General features: G+C 35.1%; 2 protein-coding genes across 7 annotated transcripts in view; both read left to right on the plus strand.

Annotated features, from left to right (window-relative positions):
• dlgap2a (discs, large (Drosophila) homolog-associated protein 2a) overlaps nucleotides 1-3,275 on the plus strand; it is a 184,523-nt gene extending 181,248 nt beyond the window's left edge. For all 5 annotated transcript variants that reach the window (XM_077239550.1, XM_077239553.1, XM_077239554.1 and 2 more), the window contains one exon: nucleotides 19-3,275. In XM_077239550.1, the coding sequence (XP_077095665.1) occupies nucleotides 19-219 (201 nt within the window). In that variant the 3' untranslated portion in view covers nucleotides 220-3,275. The remainder of the gene's footprint in view (nucleotides 1-18) is intronic.
• A 1,250-nt stretch (nucleotides 3,276-4,525) lies between these two features.
• On the plus strand, nucleotides 4,526-10,202 carry LOC143747077 (protein CLN8-like). 2 transcript variants are annotated; one of them, XM_077239558.1, is made up of 4 exons: nucleotides 4,526-4,727; nucleotides 5,048-5,239; nucleotides 5,358-5,717; nucleotides 7,182-10,202. In XM_077239558.1, the coding sequence occupies exons 2-4, from the start codon at nucleotides 5,102-5,104 to the stop codon at nucleotides 7,500-7,502; spliced, it is 819 nt and encodes a 272-aa protein (XP_077095673.1). In that variant the 5' UTR covers nucleotides 4,526-4,727; nucleotides 5,048-5,101; the 3' UTR covers nucleotides 7,503-10,202. The 2 variants fall into 2 exon arrangements, with proteins under 2 accessions (XP_077095673.1, XP_077095674.1); XM_077239559.1 differs by having other exon boundaries at nucleotides 4,559-4,727; nucleotides 5,087-5,239.
• The last annotated feature ends 4,866 nt before the right edge of the window (nucleotides 10,203-15,068 follow it).

The raw sequence follows: 15,068 nt of genomic DNA on the forward strand, positions 1-15,068 counted from the left end.
TATTTGTTGTTGTTCCAGCTCCCGCCGCCAGTACCAAAGAAGACATTGCGTAAGAGTGTGACGAGGGAAAAATCTTTGGATCTCCCTGATCGTCAGAGACTGGAGGCACGACGGCGCCTAATGGCGGCCAAACGCGCAGCTTCATTCCGCCAAAACTCAGCATCAGAGCGGGCCGACAGCATCGAGATCTATATACCAGAGGCCCAAACACGGCTCTGAGAGTCACAGGGAACACCTTTATAATACCATCATCATCATTCTCAGTAACAGAGCCAGTTAGAACTATACATACAATACATTCATCAAGTGATTTAAAAGAAAAAAGGGTTTTGTAACTTGTTTCAGAACTGCCTAAAACATCCATGTGAAGTTTATCCTTTTTAGGGAAACATTCTTCACTAAAATAAACATATTGCACAACATATCGCAATTGTAGACATTAATTGTGATAATGACATTGCTTGATAAAGTAAAACTTTAGATTTAAGCTTTAATCACAGCGGAATATCAAGTCCAATCTGATGATCCCTTTGTCTTTATGACATCCATTTATCACTTTCAAAATTGAAAAAATTGCATTTTTACGCCTCATATCGAAACAATTTATTTAGTTTCATTAAATGAAGAAACCTGAAGAAAAATCTTTAGGTCCGGTTTCATCTGGTTCCATCCATTCAAGTTTTGTAGCTTTATATATCCATGGTTACATTTCATTTCTCTCTCTCACTTTATCTTTGTACTTCTTTTATTTCTTTCCTTCTCTCTTCCCAGTGAAGTTCATAGTATTTTTCTCATGAACTCTCTTGTGAGCATTTATGTAAGTGCCAGTGCTGAAATACCTCAATCATACATTTTAGATTGAAGCCGTAGGCCAGAGCGGACAGTTACAGTCAAAGCCTTTTAAAAAACATTGTTGGTCACACTGTTATGGGCAAACTTAAATCTCAGCCTCTTATACTGTCAGAGAGATTAGAGATTAGTTTTTATTACTCTCCTACTTACTGATATCAAATATACAGCTGTCACACTACTACATACTTGATGTTTATGGTTTATGTCATTCTAGACAAATTACTGTAGGATTTTGGGTGCAATTGCTTAAACCCTAAATTCAACAATGTAAAGGTTAAAAAATGCATTTTTGCACTTTCTTCTTCTAAATGTATGTTTGTATGTATTTCCAAGGGAAATGAAGTTCTAAAAGATATTGTTGCAGTTGAATTGCAAGGTTTTGTGAGACTATCGATTTATCGTTTCAGGTCTCTGAATGTTTTCATGCCTCACATGGTCATTCGTCAGTTTGCATTTATTTTTACTGAACCATTTTTCTCTCCATATGCTGTTATCAAGCATCTCACCCATGTTCTGCGCAAAAAAAACTTCTTTTTATGTCCTTTCTGTATGTCTTGACAGAGAATCAATGATTCTGTCTCGGTTGAAGGAGATGTCGGGTGTTCCCATAATTATCTAGATGGATTGGCGGTTGGTAATAGATGTTTTATCTATTAGACTGCCTGCAGTCCAAATACCACACATCTGTGAGAGTGTGCAGAATGATAAGTTAAATTTAACTCTATAATCAAAATAGAACCGTTCTTGAGTCTATTTGATGGCATTTGTCCGAACAGGTGACTGCAGTACACAGGAGGATGGTTGATTATATTAGATGATCAAAACCGAAGGTCAATGCTGCTTTGGATTGTTATACAATCATTGAATTTGTTTTAAAATGTAGGTTTCATTCAGAATATATCACTAAAGATACCCACTTTCTGTTTGTGAGATTTTAGTTTCTGCTTAAACATCCAGCAGTTCAGCTGTAACACTTCAGCTAAACGAGTTTGATATTCTGTTAATATGATATGAAGTGTAATGAACACTTCTGGTTGTCTCTTCCTCGACTTACAGACAGACTAAATTGCCATATTTTTTTTTAATTGCCATATTTTATCCACAACATATCATACAGGAATGGACTGTCTATCAAGCACGGTCACATTTCATAAATGTCAAACTGTTTCCCCCACTTTCTGTGGTTTTTGCCTCGGCGTCATAAAAGATTAGAGGCCAAAGATTAGAGGAGATTAGTTTGATAACATCCACACGAATTCCTTGTAGCTTTATATTCTCAATTTCCGTCATTAGATGACCTTGAGAAGGGCTTTCCTTTAGAATCAAATATTTTCTTTTAATTTCTCTGTTCTCTGTACTTTTATGCTTTAAAGTCATAGTTCAAACACAATTACAGCATTTCATCCAAGAGAGGCTTGTAATTGATGAAGATGACTTCACGCTAGAGGAAATCTATTTTCTCGAAACGTGTGCCAAAACACAACGTTTCAGTTGTAAATTGCGTCTAAAGTCACGATACAGTGTACTAGCTCTCATTTCACACAAACAAAAGTTTTGATTGATTATTTTCCTATAGTCATTATTATAAACAATTTCTGGGCAAATTACGGCTTTGTTGTGCGAGTCATGGCCCTCAGCGTTTACAGAAATCCAAAGGTCATTGTTGACGCTTTCCTGGCCTTACAAACAAGTCAAGACTGTTGAAATACACTCTAAACTGATGGGTAACACTTTAAAATAAGGTCTCATTTGTTAACATTAGTTAATGCATTATTTAACATGGGCTAACAATCAGCAATATATTTTGCAAAATGTATTAATCTGTGTTAAAGTTTGCTTAAGGTATAGTTGGTCATTGTTTGTTCATCCTGATTATATTATATTTAATTATTCATTATGGCAAAGTGAATGGATTCTGAGATGATTATTTTAAATCATGTTTTATGGTACTTTTTTTTCCTCTATATCATGAGTAATTATGGTTGATTATCCGGTCCTGCAGTGTGGCAGCTGTCCTTTCTGATTAACCTGCTCAATTATCAATATGCAAACATGCCAATAATCCAGGCAGTGTTTATATGCCAAATATGCTTATGTGCCACATGTTTGAACAGCTTCTGCTGTTTATAGATCCTCACACACACCATCTTCCCCATGTTTCATGATGATAGTCTGAAAGCGTTATGGTGAGCTGACCTTTAATAAACCACCTGGAAGAATAAATGCTCACTTCCCACCTTTTAAAACAGTGGAGTCAATGATCAAATGCTGATTTGTTTGTATGATGGCCATATTTTCCTCAACAGGGTTGCACTGGGTGGTCATCTTGTTTAACCTCATGTACATTTACGCTACTCATATGTACATTTGCTTCATTTATTTCCATCAAAATAAATCATATGTCAGTATTTATCAAAAATAAATGATTCATTCAAATGATTTGCCCTCTGAACCACAGTATTTGAAAAACAGCCAACGGGCCTTAGGCACCGGCGCGGACTGAGATGCCCAAGTTCTTGGTTTCTTCTTTTTGGGACTGGACTAATCCTGGATCTCAGAATGTGAAAAGATTATAAAATCTTAGTGAAAATAACAAATGGAAAAGGTAGTTGTTTAGCTGAGAATATTTTCATTTATTAAACTGTATATCATATCTATATGAAGGGTGAATATAATACCAAATATTCATTATTTGTACAGAATTATATAAATAGTTATATATAAATATATATATATAATATAAATACATAATTGATCCTTTTTTGAAGCAAAACTTTTTTTCTGCTCTTCCTTATTGGTTGAGTTGAGTTTCTTTGGGTGGCATGCACCATTCTGATGCTGAATGTGGGGTTTTCTGCTTCATTGATTTTCCAAATCCCTTTTTTGAATGTTGTTTATTGTTACACACTTATCAGTTTAATTTATTTTGTATGTATTCATGAAATGTTTAAATTGTGTTATTAATTTGTGTTACGAATTTGACTTTTTGTTCTTGGTCATCTGGATTATTTGTGTTTCTTTTCATGACTTGATTATTGCTATGATCATACATTGTAAATAATTCAGTCATTAAATTTTTGAAGGAAATTAGTTATGTGGATTGTCTTGAATTAACTGAATTACTTTAACACAACAAAGCATTATCAAATCAACGATTTTAACTTTTCCTAACAGAATTGTCTCAGAGTTGTTTTATTACCGTTTTTGACAAAACAAAAATGATCACTTATTAAAACCCTGATCTGAGTAAAAATAAATAAATAAAAATCTAATCTGACTACACAGTTTAAAGCAATCTCCATAAAAAGAGATTTTAAATTTTTGCAATACAGCACTATACAATTTCCATTTCCGTAATGTTTTTTAACTTAACAAAAATAAACATTGAAATCTTAATTTGAAAGTATTAACTATATAACATATGTAAATGTATTTAAAATTGGGGAAAGTATTTACTTTTTTTTTTAAGTATTTAAAGTTAGGCTAATTCAATATAATGAAATCAAAATGTGAAATGTTAATATTTATTAGTTTAATGTTTCTAGAAGAAAAAAATAATTTAATGTTTATGGGTAGCCTAATTCAAACTGGAAAATAAAAAACAATAATTAAAAATCGCACTTACTGCTTTTTCTGCTATTTCCTGCCAACAGACGGCGACAGAGCAGCGTTTATAGTCATGTGACTAGACGGGGTCACATGATGTCTGTCGGTCTTTGGGGTGTTTGAATGTGAAGCCGACAGTGCGTGAGCCGCCGGTGAAGGAATGTGAATAATGTTATTGTCGACCTCGTGTAAAAAGAAAACATTATTAGTTTAACTCTCTCATACCCAGGAAAGAATGAGTTTCTTGGACATTATTTCGTCTACAAGAGGTAAGAACAAAGACAACATACTTTTCGAAACAACAAACTAAGCAGAGATTTGTAACGTCGAAATGCTGCTTAGTTAATAAATGAGCTGTAGAAAGCATAACGGTACATCTTAACGGTACAGCTGAGAGCAGACTGAACATATGAATGATGTTTAGTCTCCAACAGCTACTTTTTACTCCTTCACATGGTGTTTAAGGTCAAGATTTGGTTCCACACTGCAGTAACGTTAAAGGGCAGCGCATTTTCTCTCAGTGAGAAATGCAGGTAAATGGGAAAGAGGGGGTGTCTGTATAATGTAATGACTGTTTTTCTCGTTCTAGACTAGTAATTGGTTCCAAATCTGAGCAATATCTTCCCAGCCAGATAACTTAAGCATGGACTACTCCTCCATGGACATTCGACTGAAAATCATCTGCCTGAGCTTCATCTTTTACACCTTCATCTTCATCCTCTCTCACATCCTGTCTAAACTGCTGTTTCGCACCTACAGCTCGTTGTCAGTCAAAGAAAAGGTGCCCATTAATATGTTAATATAATGGTTGTTTTTTCATAAAAGATTCAGTTTTTGTTGATGATATTCTCCCATTTGGATTATATTCCTAACATTACAATCTTTGTCTTTGCTTCAAGGTCTTCTGGGATCTAGCTGCGACACGGGCTGTGTTTGGCATCCAAAGCATGGTAGCAGGGCTTCGAGCGCTCATGGAGGACTCTGCTGTCTTTTCTGATAAGATTCTCGGGCAGGAGGACTGGTCATGGTTCAATGTGCTGTCCGCTACTGGCTTTTTTCTGTTTGAAAATGTGGCCCTTCATGGGTCCAACGTGCTGTTCCGGTCCTTCGATCTGCCATTAGCTGTGCACCACTTATTTGCCCTGTCAGGGTTTGTTGGGGCGGTTGTGTGGGACATGGTGGGTCATTTCTTGCCTATGGTAACCCTACTGATGGAGATGAGCACACCCTTCACCTGCATCTCCTGGATGCTGCTTAAGGTGAGACGCAATGGTCAAGGGAAAATGTTTTTTCTTAAACTCAATCAGTTTGTGAGATGTAGTTGAGTTTGTTAATAGATATGTTTGTGCAGGGAATTTTTTTTGTGAGCAAAGGAGCAAATAAACTATTTGTCTGAAGACTAGTGATCTTATGAAACGTCTCTGCTTTCTCACCTGTTGGCCAGTTTCACTTCTATTTTGATCTGGGGAAAAACATGTTTTTCTTCCTCTAATCAAGAATTTATCATGCTTGGGCGCTGAGAACACTTATAGTTCTGCAATATTTGTACACTGTTCTTAGAAAGGGGAACTTTTTCTTTTTCACTGATAAGTTTTAGCCATTTAAGGTGTTGTAGGTGCTAGACAAGGGATGGGCAACTTTGGTCCTGCAGGGACCCTAATCTAACACCCGAACAAGATTATCAATGTTTTCAGGATTACTAGAAAGCTGTGATGGTGTGAAGTGAACAGCTGTGAACACCTACAGGTGTGTTTTGATCAGGGTTGGAGCTAAACTCTGCAGGACAGTGGCCCCCCAGAACCGAAGTTGCCCATTCCTGTTCTAGACGGATGTGTTTGACCTTTGTGCTCTCTTCTCACGACTTCTGGACCATCTTGGGTATAACACAGCATTCTATAGATGCATTTTATAAAATAGAACATTTTTCATTCCACTGCCTTGTCTCGCATTTTTAAATGCAAAAACGCTTTCTGTATGAACAACCCCTTAGGAGCCGTTCACACAGAATGCTTTTTCCATTCCACTGCGCTACTTGTCATAGTTTTTCTAGGTAAGCATGCGCTAGATGGACGCGTTTAAACGCTGCACTTATCGCCTTGCGTCTTGCAGTCTCATGCATGACACAGCGTTCTAAAAAGACAGTGAAGAAGTTAAAAGAAAATTGACTTTTAAAGAAAAAATTATATTATCTATAAGTTTTCTTTTTCAAGTAAACTATTGTCTTGATGGATCAACAGTTTGAAGACACTTTTGCTGAGTGACTTAAAGGGATAGTTCACCCAGGAAATTCAGTCATTTACTTACCTTCATGTTATAAATTTGTTTGACTTTCTGTGGATTTCAAAAAAGATATTTATAATAATAATAATAAAAATCCATACAATGATAAAAGTTGTTTTGGACCCTATTGACTTTCATTGTATAGACAAAAATGTATGAAACTTTCTACAAAATATTATATTTTATGTTCCACAAAAGAAAGAAAACCATACAGGTTTAAGGGTGAGAGTGAGTAAAGGATGACAGAATTTTAATTTTGGATGAACTGCAGTGAGTTTAATTGTTCTGTCATTTGCTTTAGATTTTTATAGATTATTAGAGCTCAGTGATTCAGATATTCTTCCTGTGAAGCTAATTATGAATAAACTACATTTGAATTAATAAGACCCTGTTTTGAACTTGGTTTTAAATGAATTTTCACATTCCTTCTCTTCTTTGCTAAGGCGGGCTGGTCCAGGACTCACTTCTGGAAAGCTAACCAGTGGATAATGATTCACATGTTCCACTGCCGGATGGTTCTGTCCTACTACATGTGGTGGGTATGTTGGAATCACTGGGAGGAGATGAACACACACATCCCTCTGGTTCAGAGATTTCTGTTCTTCTTTGGCCTCTTTCTGCTCACGTTCTTCCTCAACCCCATTTGGACGCATAAGAAAACCCTGCAGCTTCTCAATCCTGTAGACTGGAACTTTGACAACATGCCCACATCTGAGAACGGACCAATCCAAGACCAGGCACGACACAAACCCCACTCCAGCTGATTACTGCCAAGATCAAGGCCTTGTGGGAAATACAGTCTGAGGAAGACTGCAGCTATAAACGTCAGATGAGAGCAGAGAGATATTAGGCAATTTTGTGCAGTTGTGTTGCTTTTAGAGTGTATTGTTTGAAGATTTGTTTAAGAGCTTTAGGTTTAGCACTAACTACTAAAACTTACAACTACACTAACCACTACAACGTGAGCACACATGTTGCACGGTTAGTAAAGTTTCTATATTTAAAGGATTAGTTCACCCAAAAATGAAGATCATTATATCAACGTCATTTCGTTCCAAACCTGTATGACTTGCTTTCTTCTGTGGAACAATTTTTTCTATACAATGAAAGTCAATGGGGTCCAAAACAACACCTCAAGTGAACTTTTATTTTATGGACCAAAATGCAATTAAAAGGCAATTTTTTTTAATGTCATCTTTTGTGTTTTACAGAACAAAGAAAGTAATACAGGTTTGTAACAGCATGCAGGTGAGTAAATTATGACTGAACTATTTAAAAAGCTTTTTAAAAAATGATTACAATTCTGGTGCATGTTTCAGGGAGACTTCTATGGGTCTGTAAATATCATGAGATCCGTTTTATGCAACTTGCTTTCAACTTCCTGTTTGAGTTGAGTTGGGCATCCTGAAAAAGCCTTTTACTGTACGTGTGTTTTGGGAGGGGCTGTTTGAGTCTCTTTTTTTTCTTTGTACATTGGCAGTAGGTGCAGTACAGGAGATCCTTGTCTTTTATTTTTGATCTGATAGGCTCGTATTTGTCACTCCCAGAAATTCATTGTATTATGATGAAGAAAATCGTAACTGCATCACAACCAAACATGTGTTGTCATCTCAACCACTCTCTACTTCACTAAACGTCACTCAGTATCTGCTTTGTAAACTTCAGCTCAAAGCCATCAGACCTTTTTTTGTTTCCCTTTTTCTAAGGATTTTTCTTTCACAGAGATGTTGTGTATTGGTGTTGTTCAATGGTTGTAGGCTGCGTTTAGTGAGCATTTGTGGAGGTTTGACTAAACTCTTTGTGTTCTGCATAAATAGGGTTTGTTCTGACTGACTGAATTATCTTAGTAGGAAGGAATGTGTGTGTACGTGCGTACAACGGAAGGATAAGGGATGGAAAGGAGTTGTTGTATTTTATGATAGATTGTTTCATTTTGAGGACTAGATATTGATCTAGAGTTCCTCAGTGTATTTGTTTTTGGTTAAACTTGATGCTTCATTTTTTGTTTCTTTTGAAGGTGTTAAAGAGCTAAAAAGCAGAAAATTCACATTAATGGCATACAACACATCAAGCAAATACAACAGACAAGGCAAAACATGATAGTGTCAAATTCATGTGCATATATTATACATACAATGCTAATGGCGAATATGAATGAAGGAAAAAAAACAATGCTTGACCTCTGTATCAGCTCAGGGTGTTGTGAGGGTGATGCACAAAGCAGGTGCAGTAGAAAATGAAATAAATTAATATATACAATTAATTTTAAGGAATCTATTTTTAACTAATTTATATAAGTGACAAAGCAGTACTTGTGTTAAACCCACTTTTAAACCAAGAGTTTAACTAGTATTACATGCTGCTAAAATTCTTTTTTCACTTGGGTTAACAGGTTAAAAAGAGCATTTCATAATGCGAGTCAGAACTAATGATTTGTATAAATTGTTGGATTGTCACAAATGTACAGCAGCTTCGCTAAAGTAATAGTCTCTCTCGGCTACTTTATTATCATTACTGTCTGAGAGGGGAAAAATATACAAAATGTCACATTCCTCCCCCCAGTACATTTCATTTGAGAATTCATGTGTACCACAATGCATACCAAAGTCATGCTTGATTATTTATTTGTAAATTCCTGATAAATTTCATAGTTAATTTCAAATTCTAAGATTCGACAATATTAAACTGTAACGACAAACTACTGCCTGTGTTTCCACAATTGACTATTGCATGTTGACTGGAAATCTGTTGTACATTTAAAGCTGCAGTCTGTAACTTTTTTTGGGTTAAAAATTATCCAAAACAAATTTGAGCAGGTACATAACCAGCCTGTGTTCAAAACGACCTGCTTGCCTTAGCTTGATTCTAAATTTAAAAAAAATCAAAATTCCAAAAAGTCACGTGAATGGGTTCAAAACGGACGCAGAGGCGGCTTTTTTCTGCTGGACAGGCAAGACATAAGCAATCGATAGATTAAATCAGCGCGGTTTACTGCAATGCTTTTTCCCCATAGTTGGTCAGAACAAACATGGATGTTAGTTACTTATTCAGATGACATTTTCCTGTGAAAATTCTTATGTTGGTCATACTTCCAAAAAGTAGAATCTGTGATTCCGAATTCCAGTATCCACACCGGCGCGGTGACTGACAGCCATATATTCTCCTCAAAACATTGGATTCATCCGCGCTGTGCTGTGCCGAGGCACAACCCACATAAAGTTGATAATTCCGCGAATAGCTGCAGTTGCAGATTTCTAACAGAGATGGCGACAAAGAGGAAAAACTACAGACTCCAGCTTTAAATATTAATCAGTGTTATATTGGGTGCACATTTCTGTTGAAATGCATTTGTTTGAATTAAAATTTAGGTTTAAAATTCAAGATTCAAAGCTCATAAGCTACTGTTAATGCTCTTACAATTTATTGTTAAAGAAATGAGAACTAATAAAAGTTTTACCCCAAAATATGTTTGTTTGTTTGTTTTTCTCACTAGAAACTTTTTGTTGTTTGTCCATTTCTTAGTGTGAATCAAGGATGATTGGGACAGAATTTCCATCTTGTTTAAGGCTTCTTTCCATAAATTAGAAACATCAGCCAACACGCGATACTGAAGATTCTACCTATCCATTTGAACAGGAAACCAGTTTATATTATAATGAAAGAATGTGTGACATACCCTTTTATGTACACTGAGCCAAAATTGGATGCTCTCATTGGTGTGACATCATGTAGGTGGATGGGCTGGCATCAAAAAGGACATTGACCCTGAAATGCATGAAGTAGGGAAAAGGACAAGCTTTTGCTAGTTTTCATAATACGGTCTCAAACCTTTTTTGTTCCATCGACCAAACTGTTTTTTTTTTTTTTGTTGTTGCTGTCGTCAGTGGTGGATTAAGACTCTTTGGTGCCCCTGGAAACTGACACCTGGGGCCTGTACCATAAAGCCGGTTTAGGTGGCTAGCCAGCTATGTTTCAGTTTTGTTTGCGCCAACCCAAGGTTTTAGGCACCATGTGGTTTGGCTTTTAGCAGTGTTCATCTCCATAGTAACTTACACTCCACGGCTAACCTGGTCCAGGGCAGGTTATGTTCCAGGTAAGTGGTTGCAAACTGAACTTGGACCAATCAGCTGTACCTGTTTTGTTTTTCCAAATTAAAGATCACATAGAAAATGATTTTTGAAGACAAAATTGTCTGGCTTTTACTAATACTTACTTATTTAGAATAAATATTTTGTATGATTTAGATATTTATGTAATTATTATAACCTTTACCGATCACACGTACAATTTTAGTTGATCAATTTTTATTATTCACAGTTTAAATGAATAAATATATAACGGTAATATAAATATGCTTTAGAATCAATAGATAAAACAGCTATACAATTACTACATGTGAGCTTAAATATTCAATTCTCTCTATACCTTTATCAACTAAGTTCACAACTTTTATTTGCACTGATATAGCAATATTTTTTAGTTATCCTCTTTCATAGATAGCTATTTTCTTCTTGCTGTGTAAATTTGTTTAAATTCTTAATATTTTTAAATCTTGTAATATTCTTGCAAAAGGGGAAGTGAATCGCTGCTTCTCTCGCGAGAAAAGAATCTCAGTTTCACGCTTTCTCAGCATGTGATTGGCTGTCCGCTACTGATGTCACACCTAAACTCCTAAACTCAGGATCAAATCCCGAGTTGACAGAGAAAGTTGATGATCAGCATCATGGAACCAACAAAGCCTGGTTGGATTGGTTTGGTTTTGTTAACTCAAAACTAATCCTGAAACCCTGAGTATGTTCAACTACCATCATGGTACGGCCCCCTGGAGTGCCATATATAATAATACATTGTTATTATTATTACTATTATTTTTATTACAACTTTCCTTTCCAACCAAAATCCAACGTCAGTACGACGTCGGAGGTTGACGTTAATATGATGTTGGGTTCTGACTTCAGTCTGACATCAACCCAACTTTTATATTCAACCAAAATCCAAAAAGTAATAAACATTCAACAAAACATTCAGGGAATTTACAACGTTCTGATGAAAGGGTATATATAGGCCTAGGTTACATTTGAGAATAAATCGCTTGTTTTAAAAGAGAAAAAATATATATATTTGCGTGGTGCCCCTGGGGACTTACCCAGTTACCCATATGGTTAATCCGCCTATGGCTGTAGTGCATTTATTTATTTATTTATTTTGAACATGTAAAGGAAACAAAATTTAAAAAAACTTAATGACAAAAACAAAAACCTAATAACAAAAAATACTCATCAAAACAGAAAGCAAAAAACAATGTTAAAAAAGAAAACAATGAAACAATATTAATTTATACATGTCCGAAAAGGAGTAGGAAGAAGCATGAGCTTATTTAATCCTACCCCTTCTCATTACTTATCAATAATACTCCGGTGGCCGATCATCTTAATCTATATTTGTCCATACACACCGAGAAATACATAAATAACAAACATATTTACCAATATTTGTATCCACCATAATTACTAAACAATGCAAATTTTTTTTTATAAATTAACTGAGATCACCTATTCAACGACCTTCTTCATTCTCGTACCTTGTCAAAACTATACTTTTGTACCGCTTTTTGAAATGAGTTATGCTTGGACATTGTTTGAGCACTGAACTTAGTCTGTTCCACAACTTCACTCCACATATAGAAATACAAAAACTTTTTAATGTTGTACGGACACAGGGATGTTTAAAGTTGCACTCACTCCTAAAATTATAACTCCCTACTCTATTCAAAAACAGCTTTTGAATATTACCAGGAAGTAAGTTGTTTTTTACCGTATATATTATTTTTGCTGTTTGAACATGAACCAGGTCAGTGAATTTTAATGTCCTTGATTTTAATAATAATGAATTTGTATGTTCTCTGTAACCGCTGTTATGAATTATCCTTATGGCTCTTTTTTGCAACATAGATACTGATGATAGTCTACATTTATAAGTATTACCCCAAACCTCCACACAGTAATTTAAATATGGTAATATCAACGCACAATAAAGAATGTGGAGTGGTTTGTGGTCCAAAATATGTTTTGCTTTGTTCAATACTGAAATATTTCTTGAAAGTTTATTTTGTACATGTTTTATGTGAGGTATCCAACATATTTTATCATCTATTATCAATCACCCCAAGAAACTTGTTTTCGTTAACCCTTTCTATGTCCTCACCATCTACCTGTCTCTGGACTTGTGTACTCTTTTTTACAATTACCAAATAACATGAATTTGGTTTTATTAATATTTAATGATAATTTATTTCTATCAAACCATCATTTTATTTTACATATTTCTAAACTAATAGTCTCCAAAAGCTCCTGTAAATTACCCCCAGAACAAAAAATGTTAGTATCATCCGCGAATAGAACTAATTTTACTATCTTTGAAACTTTGCATATATTGTTTATGTATAACAAAAATAATTTAGGACCCAATACTGACCCCTGGGGGATACCACAAGCAATGTTCAAACACAACAAAAAATATTCCCCCAACCTCACAAATTGTTTTCTATCTCTTAATTAACTTTTTACCCAATTCAATACTACCCCCCTAATTCCGTACCGTTCTAGTTTATTGATTAATATGTTGTGATTAATTGTGTCAAAAGTTTTTTAAGATCTATGAAAACTCCAACTGCATACTGTTTATGATCCAAAGCATTAGTGATTTCCTCAATTGAAACAATTAAAGCCAATGATGTTGAACTATTTGATCTAAATCCGTATTGACTCTCAGAAAGTAAGTTATGTTTTTCTAAAAATCTGTCTAATCTGATAGTAAATAGTTTTTCTAAAATTTTGGAAAATTGTGGAAGTAAAGAAATAGGTCTATAATTTGAGAAAATATGTCTGTCCCCAGTTTTAAACAGCGATATGCATCATATTTATGTTTTCATCCAAGGTTTGTGTAAAATAGTTATGACAATTGTATGACCTTATGAAAACAGGCAAATTCTTGTCATTCTCCTCACTTCATGCATTTCAGGGTCAACGTCCTGTTTCAAAGTCCAATCACTCTTAAAGGCATAGTATAGTATGGTTTCTTTCCAAAAAAAGAAAGAAAATTCTGTCATCATTTACTCACCCTTAAGTTGTTACAAAACCTGTATGAGTTTCTTTCTTCTACTGAACACAAAAGAAATTTTGAAGAATTGGTAACCAAAGAGTTGACTTTGACTTCCATTGACTTCCATATGAAATAAAAATAATAGTGCCATGAGCAGGAAACTTCTGCTAAAACACAGAGCAAAGTTGTTAAAAACAGAGGAAAAAAACTTTTTAACAAAATACCTCTAGTCTACACTATAACGAGGAATGCGTAACATATGATGGGCGTCACTGACTAAAAGAAAGATGTTCTTTTTTAAAAATTTCAAGTTGTTCGTTTTGTTCAAACGATTATTGTTACATAGCCTAGGTAAATTAGTATTAGTATTATTTCATTTAATTCAGAAATGTAATCCCCCACACAAATTGAAATGAAAAAAGGGGAGCTGAACTATAGTCAACAAATATGGGAAACAATACCGAATTAGGATCATCAATTTAAACGTAAAAATAAGGGTATGATCAATGGTAAACACTGATCCTAACTCGGCACTAACTAAAGTTTAAAAGCATAGGTTACAGCAGCGAGTTTGTGTTTGACCACTAGGATGCAGTACAGCACCGCAAAAACACTGCAAATGTTTGCCAAACGTTTTTTATGTAACTTTGAAGATTTGTGAAAGATATCTACTAGCATGATATATATTTTTGCGAACAAATGATTAAAACAATTGTGTGATTTCGGAGCTAGAGCAAGATAACCAGATAATATTATACTACTGAATGAAACATCTTAGTGTGTTTTTGTATTCAGAGTCGATTTTAATAATTAGAGCACAACCTTCAAAATAATCATGATTTGATTTTTTTCATTAGGCGCTATGAAAACAAGTAATTATGTGAAATGCGGTGATCCTGCATTTAATCTGTGTTTATTTCACCCAAGCCCTGTGTTTATTCCACCTAAGCCCTGTGTTTATTCCACCCAAGCACAGCACAAGCCCTGAAAAGTGAAGCCAAAGCGTCTCGATCGGCCCCCGGCGGTGACATAAACCCCGCCTCGCCGTGTTATTCAAAGGGACGTGAGACCAACTATGTATGTTTGTATGTATTTCCAAGGGAAATGAAGTTCTAAAAGATATTGTTGCAGGTGAGTTGCAAGGTTTTGTGAGACTATCGATTTATCGTTTCAGGTCTCTGAATGTTTTCATGCATGCCTCACATTCTCATTCATCAGTTTTAATTTAT

The sequence above is a fragment of the Siphateles boraxobius genome, unplaced genomic scaffold (assembly GCF_051911475.1).
Source record: "Siphateles boraxobius isolate OS27281-9 unplaced genomic scaffold, OSU_SipBor_1 22, whole genome shotgun sequence".
Lineage (NCBI taxonomy): Eukaryota > Metazoa > Chordata > Actinopteri > Cypriniformes > Leuciscidae > Siphateles > Siphateles boraxobius.